This window comes from Dysidea avara, chromosome 12 (assembly GCF_963678975.1).
Source record: "Dysidea avara chromosome 12, odDysAvar1.4, whole genome shotgun sequence".
In the NCBI taxonomy this organism is placed as follows: Eukaryota; Metazoa; Porifera; class Demospongiae; order Dictyoceratida; family Dysideidae; genus Dysidea; species Dysidea avara.
The window spans coordinates 6263368-6279012 of NC_089283.1; the positions used below are offsets into that span (position 1 = coordinate 6263368).

Below are 15645 nucleotides of genomic sequence, written 5' to 3' on the forward strand. Positions count from 1 at the left end.
ACACCATCAGTTGGCACCCTGTTAACTAATGTAGATGATATTGTACTGTCATACAAATTCAATGCAAATGACTTAAATACTATCAAACTGATTAATCTTTGCACTTTTGATTTAATGGGTTCAGACTGCTATCTAATGTTTAGTAATGAAACAGTGTTAGATATGAATGACAACCAGGTGATTGGAGAGATTTTGCATGTAGCAAATTACATACCTGATATTACTCCACCAGAAATTATTGGCCTTACAGTGAGCATGTCACTTGGTAATTTTACTTTCACATTCTCTGAAGCAGTAAATGTTTCTACATTTATGCCAACATCAGTCATTCTTCATAATATTAATATACTTATATTTCCTTCATTGGTTATCAACTACACTCTTACTGGTGGAACAAGGGTCACTGAAGATAATGGCCTTACTGTGAGTTTTTATCTAAACCCTGTTGATGTGGAAGTTTTAAGAGTCAATGATCAATTCTACACTAATTTGGCAAATTCTTTCTTTTCTGCTGTGAACACTACTATTGCTGACATGTCTAGGAATTTGCTGAGCCCTTCATCATACCAGCGTGCTAGTATGGTTCACTCAGATAGTATAGGACCCATTGTTGTTAACGCTTCATTAAACATGACATCCGGAGAACTACTATTATTATTCAGTGAAACGGTTAGTGTTACCAGTTTTAATCCATATGAACTGACCATTCAAGATATGTTCAATGCCACTGTGTCATACACCTTGACAACTACTAGAGGTTTCGTCATAACTGAAGATGATAGTCTTGAGGTTGCGTTTACTCTTAACCCAGTAGACTTGCTAGAGTTGCAGGCTATTCACAATCTAGCTGCGTCCGCTACTACAACATACATCACTTATACTGAAGACTTGGTACAAGATTTGAGTGACAACAATGCACAACCAAGAGTCAATGCCATTAATCCATTGCTGGTAGGTGATTACTTCCTTGATACCATCAACCCTGAGCTAACTCAATTTAATGAACTGAATCTCAATTCAAGAGTAATGATTCTCACTTTTGATGAGCCAGTTGATATTAGAGCAATCAACACATCACTCATCACAATACAACAGTATACCAACAACATCGTTCGACAAGGTAGCAATTACACTTTAACAGGAGGAACAGTTACATATGATGGAGAGATGACAAACTTGAGAAGGCGCATTCAAATTGAGTTAAATAGAGCAGACTATAAGAACTTGATATTAAATGAATTATTAGGAACTCAAACAGGAAATACTTTCCTTTCCTTAGTAACTGGAGCAGTGTTTGATTTTGCTAGTAATCCTCAAATACAAATAGAAGCAGACATGGGTGTACAAGCACTGCGTGTGGATTTGGACAGGTCATCCCCCAATTTAGAAAGCTTTGACTTTGACTTAGACAATGGTCTGCTCACTCTGACATTTGATAACATTTTAGATCCTTCTACTCTGGATCCTACAGCTGTCACTTTACAAAATAATCTCACCAGCACAATATTTCACACATTAACAGGTGGCTTTAGCAACAGTACTCCTGACTACACTATCATGATCTATGTAACTACTGAAGATTTGAATGAGATCAAGAATCTTACTGGATTAGCTACTACCCCTAACAATACCTATTTGACATTTGGTGCGGAGTTGATTAATAGTTATATAGATCTCAATGTCTTCGGAAGAGATGTTGTAGCAATTACTGATGGTGCTGCTGCACCGGTGGATATGCTTACACCAGATACAACTGATCCACAGCTAATGTCATTTGATCTAGATCTTGACAATGGTGAGCTACTGTTAACTTTTGATGAAACTGTGAATGCATCAAGCTTTGACATCTTACAAGCCACTCTTCTTTCTAATCAGTCATTGGCCAATTCCAGTTTGCAGCTCACGTTTAGAGAAACAAACAATTTGGTCACAATGTCAAGTACTAGTGATGGTACTGTGATCACTATAGCATTGGGTTTTGATGACCTAAATGATTTGAAGAGAATAACAGAACTGGCTACCAATGAAAGTAATACATTTATAGCACTGACCAATGTCACTGTAGTAGATATGAGTGGCAATTTACTGACACCTGTTTCAAGTACCAATGCTGAAATGGTGAATCGTTTGATTCCAGACAGAACCTCACCCAAACTAGTGGAATTTGTGCTGGACGTAAATGAAGGTGAGTTGTTCCTTACATTTGATGAGACCGTTAATATCAGTACTTTAATGACGCAACACATTAGAATACAGCGAACGAGTAATTCAAGTGACTTTGTGGAACTGACACAAAGTAGCTACTCTAACTCTACAAATGATTACATTATGCTAGTACATATCAGTACACCAGATTTGAATGAAATCAAGCGACATCAATTGTTAGCACAAAATGTTAATACCACTTTTATGGCTATCCGTTCAGCTGCTATTGAAGACATGAATGATAACAGTGTTGTACCTATCACTGCTGTAATGGCCTTACAAGCATCAAACTACACACGAGATATCACCAATCCAAACTTACTTAACTTCACATTAAATATGGATAATGGAGTTCTCACCCTAGTGTTTGATGAAACTGTTGATGTGAGCACATTTGTCTACACATCTTTTACCTTCTTCTCTACGATTTCTGATTTTGCTACCATGTTCCAAAATTACACAATGACTCACGGCTCTTCCATTACCAACGATAGTGATGTTGTAGACATTCAGATAACTCTGCCTGATCAGTATACACTCAAGTTGTTGACATTGTTGGCCACTGATCAAAGCAATAGTTTCTTAAGGTTACGAAATGGAACTGTACACGATATGGCTACTATAGCCAACCCATTAAATTCCATTGTCATTGGTGCTTATGAGTTTATAGAGGACACCACACCACCTCTACTGACTACTTTTATAACAAACTTAAACATTGGTATTTTGACACTTATATTTAATGAACCTGTAAATGCTTCTAGTTTACGTTTCAACTACTTCACTGTTCAGTCATCACTGGGATCACCTGAAGAAGAGTATCATTTTAGAGGTGGGTCTACTAACAGTCCAAATGGAAGATTTATTGATTTCCACATCACTGATAATGACCTTAACCAGATTAAGAAGATGGAAAGATTATTGATCAGCAATACAACATCGTTTATAAGGTTTTTATATGATGCTGTGAGGGACATGAATAACAATTCAATTGTTGCTGTTTCACAAGCTAATGCAGTTCCAAATTCCATGTTTGTGAATGATACCAACCGACCATTGTTGAGAAGCTTTGATCTAGACATGGATGCACCAGAAAAGCTTACTCTCTATTTCAATGAGACAATAGATATTGAAACATTTGCTGTGGATCAAATCACTCTACAGTTGGATTTTAACGTCACTGATGTAAATCACTCTTACCAGCTAATGAATGGTAATGTTAGTATGATGGACAATACAACTGTGATGATATTACTGGATATTGATGATGTTAATGAATTAAAGACCAGACGTATAGCTGTGAATGAATATTCCACATATCTTACTGTGACTGACAGACTTGTTCAAGACCATTTTGATCAATATAATCTCCCTCTTGAGAATAACTTATCTGCTTTAGAAGTGTCTGTGAACTACACTGAAGACCTCACACCTCCTCAGCTAGTGAACTTTACCCTGAATCTCAACCTAGGCTGCATGTATCTTACTTTTAGTGAAACAGTCAATTCTGCTACATTCAATGCAACTGCTTTAACTCTTCAGAATTCTGAAGTCAGAGATAGTGACCCAGACTCATATTTTGCCTTCACAGGTATAACTGATAATTGGAACATGGACATACCAATACAAAAAGTTACCATTGGGAAAGATGACTTAGATGAGATAAAGCGTCTGTCTGCTGTTGCAACTAATGAAAACAATACGTACCTATCCATTGACAGATATGGAATAAGAGATATATTTGGAAATGAAGTGATTGAGATTACTGCAGATGATGGATTGCAAGTTATTGAATTTGATGAAGATAGGACTCCCCCATCATTAGAACGATTCTCTCTCAATCTGACATCAGAAATTCTAACCCTTTTCTTTTCGGAGACAGTTAATGCAAGTACCTTGGATATCACAGGATTCACTTTGCATAATGAAATGCTTTCAACGAACTTTACACTAACAGAAGACTCAGACATATTGGGTGGTGACCCCATTGGGTTGGATTCCACTGTTATCTATGTAATGCTAGGTAGAAATGATCTGAATACGATTAAGAGGCTAACTGATTTAGCAACTACTTCAGAGAATACTTTTATTTCTGTGATGATGGGCTCCATTCTTGACATGAATAATAATCGATTGAATGCAATTCCTGCTTCCATGGCTATCAATGTAACTTCATACTACAATGACTTCATAAATCCTGGCTTGTATCAATTCAACCTTGATATGAACATAGGGTTGCTGACACTGATTTTTAATGAAACAGTTAATGCAACATCACTGAGACCAGACCAAATAACACTATTAGGAGTACCATCAAATACCAGTGTTTGCCAGCTTACTCTTTCTTCGGCATACAATACTTCCATGGAGGATTCTACTATTATTGACATTTATTTGTTGGACTCTGATTTGAATGAGATTAAACGTCAAAGAGGATTGGCTCATAATGAATCTAATACATACTTGTCGCTTACTAGTGAAACACTTACTGACATGAATGGAAACCCAGTTGTAGCAATCTTACCTACAGATGCTGAACTAGTTACAGAGTTTGTGAATGACACCACACCACCAAGACTGTTGATGTTTGACTTGAATTTAACATCTGAAGTGCTTACACTTTACTTTTCTGAGACTGTTAGAGTTGAGATGTTAGCCGTGAACAAGATAATACTGTCAAATGAAAATGCTACGAGTATGTGGATGCTGAGATATGGAAATGCTATTAGCAATGATAGCACAGTTGTTACTATACAGTTGGACACCAGAGACCTCAACAAAATTAAAATAATGGAGGACCTGGCTACTTCACAAAGTAACACATATATAGCAGTTATGATGAGACTCATTCAAGACATGAACTTTAATTGGAATACTTTTGTTTCAATAAATGATCCAATTCCAGTACGTAATTATACAGCAGATAATATAGATCCAGCTCTTGTTTACTTTAACTTGGATATGGATGCTCCAGAGACTCTTACACTTGTTTTTACTGAATCGGTTGATGTTAGAACCTTGAATGTGACAGAGATTACATTATATTCTGACCCTAGTGATGTTAATACTACTTCCTATACTCTGCTACCATTGAGCTATTCTAACAGCAGTAATGGTCCAGAAGTCATCATTGAACTGCACAAGAATGATTCAAATGCTCTTAAAGGCATTACATCACTGGCAATTGGTACATTTTCAACATTTATCAATTTTACATCAGATATGATTCAAGACATGAATGATAACTATGTAGAGCCTTTAACCAGATCAGATGGTCATAGGGTTAACAATTACACTGAGGATGAAACACATCCAATATTAGAGCAATATGATTTAGACCTCAATACCGGAGAACTCATTTTGGCTTTCTCTGAAACAATGAATGGTCAAACACTTAATACCACCAGATTTGTTCTACACAATACTTCCAATAGTACTGGAAGCTCATTCCAGCTGACATCAAGGCCTACTGTGGAGGAAATCTTTGACATAGTACTCATAATTCGATTAACAGAATATGAATTAAATGAAATAAAAAGAATATCAGATCTTGCTACTGATAATAACACTACATATCTCCAAGTTATGAATAACAGTGTATATGACACCAGCATCAATAGCAATCAATTAGTACCTATCAATGATGAACTACAACAAGTACGCTTCTTCAGACCAGATATTACAGATCCTGTTTTGGTGAACTTTGTTGTCAATGTCGATGCAGGAATAATCACACTTGAGTTTAATGAAACTGTCCTTGCTTCCTCACTAAATCTGGCTCAAATAACACTCCAGAGCACAATGGATAATAGCAATAATTCCAGTTACACTTTAACCAACAGTAGTTGGACAGAGGAAGATTCCACTGTCATTAACATAACACTGTCATTCTTTGATCTAAATGAAATTAAGAAAATCAGAAACTTGGCTAGCAATGAAAGCGGAAGTAACACATTTATGTCAATTACTAACTTAACAATAACAGATATGAACTTGAATAGTGTAGTAGCCATTCCTTCATCAAGTGCCCTCCCTGTACGTGATATTGTTCCTGATACAACTCCACCTCAGTTAGTGTCATTTGACCTTAATCTCAATTCAGAGCAGATTATTTTAATGTTCACAGAAACTGTGGACAGAACAACACTCGTGTTCTCAGAAATCACTTTACTGGATGACAACTTTACCACATCGTATTCTCTCAATGACAGCACTTCTCCATCTAGTGATGAATACATTATCGTCATTCAATTGGGAGTGGATGATATCAACAATATTAAGAGAGACCGAATGCTTGCTGTTAGCAATACTACTACACATATAAATCTCACACAGTACACCATCACAGATATGAACAACAATGAATTGAATTTTTCATATCCTCTACAAGTTTCTTTGTACCAGCCAGACACCATTAGCCCAGTCGTAGTATGCTTTGATCTCAACATGAATGATGACCTCCTGATACTGACATTTAATGAAACTGTTAGAGTACCTTCTCTTAACATCACTGAAGTTGTAATTCAGGATTATAATTTCACAGTGTATAGAAGACTTGAGACTGGAATTCCTCAAAATTCAGATGATCCAATTGTGAGTATTGAGCTGCTACCTGTGGACACCAACTACATAAAGACATTTGTTGGTCTGGCTACCGACATAAACAATACTTACATTTCTCTATCAAATTTCACTATTGCAGATATGGCTGGCAATTTAGTGACTGCTGTTGATTATGTGGAGCCTCAGCAAGTGAAGAATTATACAGAAGATACTACCAGTCCAACTCTTGTATCATTTGAATTAGATCTGACGAGTGAAGAAATCAGATTTATTTTTGATGAAACTGTGAATATTAATTCTTTGGATGTTTCTCAGATTTACTTATCAAATTTCACAGATAACATGGCATTATCATACAGGTTAACTGGTGGAATAAGCAGTCCTAGCATGAATAGCACTCATGTCAACTTGACTTTAACAACAACAGACTTGAATGAGATAAAGAAATATGATGATCTTGCTACCAATGAGAGTAATACCTTTTTGTCATTCAGCAGTGCCCTCCTTGTAGACATGAATAACAACTATGTGATACCTGAAATAGCCGAACAAGTCATGCAGTTTTATCCTGATTTAGTACAACCAGAATTGGATTCTTTTAGGTTAGATATGAACACCGGTTTACTGCATCTTATGTTTTCTGAAACAGTGAGGGTATCAACACTAAACACAACAAATTTTATATTCCAAAATGTATCGATTTTCAATGAAAGTGACTCTAGTTACAGGCTCCAGTTTGGTTACAGCAACAGCTCTAACGGACCAGAAATAACTGTAGTCTTGGATACCATTGATCTCAACAACATCAAAAGGTTTGCTGACTTAGCTACTGATGAAAACAATACTTATTTGGTAGTAGAATCTTTGGCAATTCAAGACATGAACAATAATTTCTTAATAGAAATCAATTCCACTGATGCACTGGGAGCAGCTCAAGTCATTGGTGATAAAACAGAACCAGAATTAGTATCATTTGATCTTGACATGAACTCCACGATTCTGTGGCTGACATTTGATGAAACTATACTTGTGGAGAGCTTGAATGTTCGTGGAATCACCTTAATCAGCTCTGATCTATTGCAGGCAAGTAACTACACTCTCACAAACAGCACCCTACTGGCTAGCAGCATTGACGATACAGTGGTACCAGTTCAACTAAGTATATTTGATTCTAATGAAATCAAGAAAATTATTGACCTTGCAACTAATGAGAATAACACGTACTTGTTGATTACCAACTATACTGTAACAGATATGAGATCCAATCCCGTCATTGCTGTTGACACTCCTCTCCAAGTTAGAAACTTTACTGATGATGAAACTCCACCAATATTGGAACGGTTTGATATCAACATGGATTCAAGAGCACTAATACTTTTCTTCTCAGAGACTGTCAATTCATCTGCACTACAGGTTGAAGGAATAACACTACAAGACAATGAGACAGCAATAAATGAGACAGTGTTGCTGGCTTATCCTTCACAAACTTTATCGGAAAATGGACCAGTTGTTGAAGTGATGATAAGCAATAATGACTTTTATTATCTTACATCACTGGTTAATCTGTACAACAGTGAAAACGATTCATACCTGTCTGTATCTGCTGGTGCTGTGGTTGACATGAGGGACAATATTCTTGTACCCATTGATGATGGAGAGGCTATCATGGTAGAGATATACACACCAGACACCACCAATCCAAACCTGCTGAATTTTACTGTTGACCTAGACTTGTGGCAGGTTTACTTGTTATTTGATGAGACACTGGCATTATCCACAATTGACTATACAAGATTCCATGTATACTCTGATATGTTTGGTACAATCAACCTCACTTTGACCAATGGGAGTGTTGACAGCTTGTACAGCCACAATGTTACACTAAATCTAACCAAGGGTGACGTAGATAGAATCAAGTTGGCTGAGTACCTTTGGGTAGATGTCAACAATACATGGCTGTATGCTGAACTAGGGGCCGTGTATGATTGGGCAATGGATAATCCACTAAACGAGACAGTGCTACAATCTACAGAAAGTCCTATTGAAAATGCCCCTCCGAATTTGATCAACTATGCAGTCAATTTAACAGCAGGTATTATTATACTAAACTTTGATGAACCAGTCAGACCAGACACATTGATATTTCAGAAATTTACATTAGAAGAAACTGATGGTAACAGCACAATGAGTTACCAGTTAAGAGAACGAGGTAGCACATCACCCAACAATGGTTTGCAGGTTATTTTGACACTGTCTTTCACTGACTTAAATAACATCAAGGCTTATATAAACTTGTTTACAATGCACAATACCACCTATCTTACACTGATGGAGGGAGCCATTGCAGATATGGTTGGAAACCCATCTGCTCCTGTAATACAGATGCCAGCAGCAATGTTCTACGACGACTTTGAACGTCCTTCTCTTGTCAGTTATGACTTGGACATGAATACAGGCCAAATCTTTTTAACCTTTTCAGAAACTGTAGATGTATCAAGCTTCATACCCGAAGAGTTTATCTTACAGTCACAGCTTAATGTAACCGAAAATGACACAATGGCATACTATTCATTGAGCAACGAAAGTACTGCATTCAGTACTGTTGGAATGCTTGATAACAGATTGGTAACAATTAATATTTCACTTGATGATTTGAATGAGATCAAGAAAATGCGAATTGCTGACAACGAATATACAAGCTGGCTTGTGTTCAGTGAAAGAGCACTTGTGGACAATAACCTACAAATGGTGGTTCCATTGATCAACGGATTGAATACACAAATGCCACAAAATTATACACCAGACACCACAAGTCCTGTGCTTCTTAACTTTGACATTGACCTCAATGAAGGCACACTGGTGTTTAGCTTCTCTGAAACAGTAGATGCCACTACACTTCAAGTTGAAGAAATCACATTGCAAAACACTAATGATTCAAATTTCACAGAGTCCTACAATTTAACTGACAGCACCTTGCTAGAAAATGTAACTGACATCAACAACTTAACAATGCCAATCTCAACATTTAATGCTCCAATTCTTAAACTGTACTTTAGTCCTACAGACCTCAATGCCATTAAGAAGCTTAGCTCTTTAGCTACTGAACTGTCAGACACGTACCTGTCTATTACAAATCAAGTCATCAAGGATATGGTTGGAAACAATGTCACTGCAATTCCACAAAGTGAAGCACAATTAGCTCAGTCATATGTCAACGATACCACAGACCCAGTATTATTGGGATTTGAGTTGAACATGAATGTTGGAAATCTTACGTTGACATTTTCAGAAACCATTAATGTTGCATCACTGAATGTAACATACTTGACAATCCAAAGTGAAAGTGATTTAGCTGCTGTAAACTACACCCTCACTGCTGAACCACCATATCCTAATGGGTCTAAGTCATTTAGTGATGATGGCTTGGTAATTATTATTGCATTGGGTCATGTTGATTTAAATGCCATAAAGAAAATAAGAACTCTTGCCACCAGTTCTAATGACACCTACCTGTCATGGAGCAAAGAACTGATTCAAGACATGGCTGGAAACTTTGTTGTAGAACGCAATACTACTCAAGCCATTGATACCTTGTTTTATGAACCAGATGAGACTCGTCCCACACTAACTAGCTTTGATTTAGACATGGATGATGGTAGATTGATATTAACATTCTCTGAAACTGTCCAAGTCATTGATACAATTGATGTAACACAAATTACACTAATTGCAGATGAGAATATCACTAATGATACACTGTTGACCTACACTCTAACAGATGCGACACCCTATGAGTCAAGCACAATGGATGAAGATAGTCCTATTGTTACCATTATGTTGGGCTTCACTGACTTAAATGCTCTGAAGTACCGAAGTGAACTAGCCATTTCACGTAATGATACATATGTCATCATCACCAATATGACAGTGTATGACATGAGAAACAACTCTGTAGTTGAAGTGGAACAAGGACTGCAGTGTCGCATACACACTCCAGATTTTACTGGTCCAGTGTTAGTTAATTTTACTCTTAGTATGGATAATGATACACTAGTTCTCACTTTCAATGAAACAGTCAATGCTTCATCGTTGGATGTTGGTGAAGTGACGATACAGAGTGGATCAGTTTCTTTGCCAGATTACCACTCATCTTCAAGAACACTGACTGCTGAAACTTACACAATGTCTGACAACGATTTCGTCATAATCATCAACCTAGGACCATCAGATCGAAATGAAATCAAACGAAGACAAAACCTTGCAGTAAGCAGTGACACAACATTCATAGGATTCACCAATAGTTCCATAAGGGACATGAATGATAACAATGTTGTTGCTATTGTAGATGGAAATGCTACGCAAGTAAATATCTATGTGCCCGATGAAACACCTCCTGTAGTTGATTCATTCACAATTGACATGGACGAGGGTGTTATGGTGTTGACTTTTGATGAAACAGTGAATGCTTCATCATTTGATGTCACTGGCTTTTCTCTCCAAGATAATGAGACTTACATAGACTATAACTTCACCTTTACAAATGGTCGCCATACATTATCAGACAGCACTATTTTAACACTGAACATAACCACTGATGATTTAAATGAGATTAAAAGAAGAAAAATATGCAGGCAAATATCTGACTGCTATTTGTTACACATGAATGAATCAGTTTATGATATGGCAATGAATTCAATTGAGGAGAGAGCAGATGGTTTTGGATTAGAAGTTTTGCAACATTACGAAGATGTTACTAGACCAATTCTGCTTTCGTTTGTAACAAACTTGACTGCTGAAACAATTACCATGACCTTCACCGAAACAGTAAACTCTTCAAGTTTGAATTTTTCTGCCATAACTTTACAAGATTTCTTTGAAGGATCATCCAGTTATACACTAACAAGTGGCACTAGACAAGAAAGAGACAGTACCGTTGTCACGTTTAATTTCTCACTTGTTGATCTCAATGAAATCAAGAGAATCACAGAAATATTTACAGTTAGAACTGATAGTTGGTTGGTTATTACACAATATGCCATTTTAGATATGGCATTAGATCCCAACTATGTTGTTGAAATAGAGAACACCACCGACCTACGTGAAGGACTTGTCACTGAAATGTTTTATCCTGATTTTGTTGATCCTGTCTTGTGGTGGTTCGATCTCAACATGACAACACATCAACTCATCTTGTACTTCTCAGAAACAGTGCTAAGCCGTACATTAATGATTGGTGAAATTACTCTACAAAACCATGCTAACATCTCAGAGGATAGTGAGTATGTAACCCTGACTATGGGAGAGCTACCACTTCATAGCATGTCATTCACTCCAGATTATCACATCATCATGATAGAACTAGGGCAAGAAGATACCGATGCCATCAAAGCTTTTACCGATCTTGCCACCAATGAGAATAACACTTTCATATCATTTTCTGATTTACTTATAGAAGATATGAACAGGAACCCAGTTGTTCCCATATCTGCTATGAATGCAAAAATGGTACAGAACTTCTATGAAGACACAATAGACCCCAGACTATTGGGATTTGATATGGATATGGATACTGGAATTCTTACATTAACCTTTACTGAAACTATCAATGCAAGCTCACTGAATGTCAATGAGATCACAATCCAAGCATCACAAGATGGCAATGGTACCAGCTGGAGACTAAATGATGGTCTTCTACCATTTGGCAGTGTTACAGAGAGTCGCGACTCTGCTATAATTGAAATTAAATTGGGAACCACTGATTTGAATGCCATCAAATGGTATGCTGACTTGGCTACTGATGAAAACAATGCATTCTTATCAATGACATCACTGTCTTTCAGAGATATGAACAAAAATTCTGTAGAAGATGTTTTATTTGATAATGCAACTAAAGTATCAATGTATGTGAATGATTCCACGAGTCCCAAGTTGGTGTCCTTTGATCTTGACCTGAATTTGGGAGTGTTATCAATGACTTTTGATGAAACAGTGAATGTCAGTAGCTTCATTGTACACGAAATTGTCATACAAGATGCTAATTATAGTTACATTGTGTCAACAATTCTCTGGCACCAGTTAGAGGGAGGAGCTGTATCCACCAATGACAGCACTATAGTTGATGTTATGTTAGATGTAAATGACTTGAATGAGATCAAACGTTTAACAGATGTTGCTACAAATGACGATAACACTTACATACGCATCACTAGTGACTTAGTAAGAGACATGAACACGAACCCAGTTGAGGAAATAATCAATGGCAGAGCTATTCAAGTAACCAGATTTACTCCTGACATGATTGGTCCTGAGATTGTTGAGTATCATTTGGATATGAACACTGGTGTGCTGCACTTGACATTTTCGGAAACTGTTGATGCCAGCAGCTTAGACATTACATCACTGACTATACAAAGTGCTGAATCACAAGTCATGGATAGATTTAGACAATTGACTGAAGAGTCTGTAGATCTTAATGGTCAAGACAGCACTGTTATATCTGTGACATTAGGATTCTCTGACATCAATCGTATCAAGGATATTGACATGCTGGCACTAGGCAGAGAGAGTACATTCATTGTTGCTGCGTCTTATATACCAGATGACATGTTTAGTGGATCTGGTGCATTCTCAGGATCTGGTATTGTTGGTGGGTCTGGAGATGGTAATAATAAAACATTGATTTTTGATATGAATGGTAATCCATTAGTGCCTATCAGAAATGGCGATGCTTTGCAAGCAGATGATTATACACCAGACATGACTTCACCATTCTTGATCTCTTACCATTTTGATTTCATTGATGAAGAAGCTACATTACATTTCAATGAACCAATCAATGTATCCACAATCAATTTTGATCAAATTTCACTACAAGATGGCCTTGATGCAAATGATTCATACACTCTAATAGGTGGTATGGCATTCTCTTACAATGACAGCTTAACAATTGTTATTCAATTTAATGAAACTGATATTGACAACCTCAAATTGCATCCTAGCTTGACCACTTCAACAGAAGACACTCACCTAACTTTCACTGAAACCGCTTTCTTTGACAAGGCCACAATTCCTAACCCAATTATTCCTCTAATTGATGGAGTTAATGCAACACAAGTAACTACATTCACATACTATCCTACTCCAATATTTGTATCAGTTAGACCAACAGCTGGTAGAGCTAGTGGTGGAACTGTTATTATTGTAGAAGGAGGGAACTTTGGTCCAGTTCCTGGTGAACCAGGAGCAAGACAAGTAGATGTTCTCCTTAACAATGTCTTATCTATTAACACTACTGTGATACTATCCAACTACACATTGTCTGCTATTACACCAGTAGCTGATGATACTATAATAGACCAATACATACAGCTAACTGTGACAATTGACAGTAGTGCACTAATGGTGAACATTTCAGAAGCATTCCGATACTTACTGCCACCAATATTTACTAGAATATTCCCAATCACTGGCAGAATGGTTGGTGATACTTTTGTCACCATCTATGGAAGAAATTTTGGTCCTTCCACTGAATCTGGAGAAGGCCCAGTTGTAACAGTTGACATTGGCAACATGACATGTACTAACGTCACTGTATATAATGATACAACTTTGTCGTGTAGAACTCCTGAACTACCAGTAGGGACTCACGATATTCTGATAACAGTTGATGAAGTTTCTGTATTACAAACTAATGGCTTTAGATCATTGTTACCACCTATTGTACAAGCTGTTAGTCCAAGCTCAACTTTCAAAGATGACTACACTAATATCACCATCACTGGGTCCCAGTTTGGTCCTACCACTGCTTCTGGTAATGGCAAACCTTTGAGAGTTTACCTCACAACAGAATTTAACAGATCAGAATGCAACAATCCAATTGTTACTGTTAATGATACTGAAATAGTCTGTGAAGCTGAACCTAACCTTGGTCCTGCTAATATAACTATCATTGTGGACAGTGTTACTTCAATGGAGTCTGATGTTGTATTCTTCTATCATGATAATGCTGGAGTATTCTCATATGAAAATGCAGTTTTCTTTGTGTCAGAATTAGCCATGTATGCAAATGTCTCATTGGTCCGACAAGATTATCCACCTTTTGAGAGTCCAGCTATTGTGAATGTAACTGCATATGATGGTAGTGCAAGGAGTGGAGCACATTTTGAAGCGACGAATGACTCAATAGAATTTCCATATGATGTAAACCAGACTACCTTCACCATAAAGATTACCGCAGCTAGTTATCTTCCAAATGAAATTCGTAAAGGAGAAACTGACGATGTTGTTATTAATCTATTAATTACCACAGTGGAGCCCATGCACGGAAATGCTAGTATTGGACTGAAGGAAGCTACCCTCACTATCAAGGCTATCTGTGAAACCATTACTCATGTTTGTATAGCAGATTGGGACACTGGTGATAACAGCGTCAAATACTACAGACTTGATGAACTCCCATAATTCACATGTATTGTATGTGCACAGGTATATAAGAACAATTATTTGTTTGTAGTTGCCTTTTTATAATGCAATAATAATGTACTCATTGTTTTGTAAAAATTTTAATGTATTTAATTTAAATTAAAGATTGATAAAATAATTTTAAAGTAATTGCTGTGATTAACACTAAATTGGGTGGATAGATATTACTGGGTCAAATAATAATTCAAAGATTAATAACTATTTAAGGTGTCTTTATACTTGCATCAAGACACCATGCTGGTACCCAGGAAATTTTAGCTAAGATTGAATCTGTTCTTTAAAGCTGACATTTTAAACATTATTATTTAGGAATTGATTGATATATATAGGTGGAATACAATCAGGAGCAGGCTAGTATTATAAGTGACGGAGCTACATATGTGAAGTTTGAAGTAT

At 36.8% G+C, this 15645-nt stretch overlaps 1 protein-coding gene across 1 annotated transcript; it reads left to right on the top strand.

The window, feature by feature from the left end:
* The first annotated feature begins 70 nt into the window (after positions 1 to 70).
* On the top strand, positions 71 to 15378 carry LOC136240282 (uncharacterized). The gene has a single exon (XM_066031223.1). It carries the CDS (start codon positions 115 to 117, stop codon positions 15226 to 15228), a length of 15114 nt encoding a protein of 5037 aa, XP_065887295.1. The 5' UTR covers positions 71 to 114; the 3' UTR covers positions 15229 to 15378.
* The last annotated feature ends 267 nt before the right edge of the window (positions 15379 to 15645 follow it).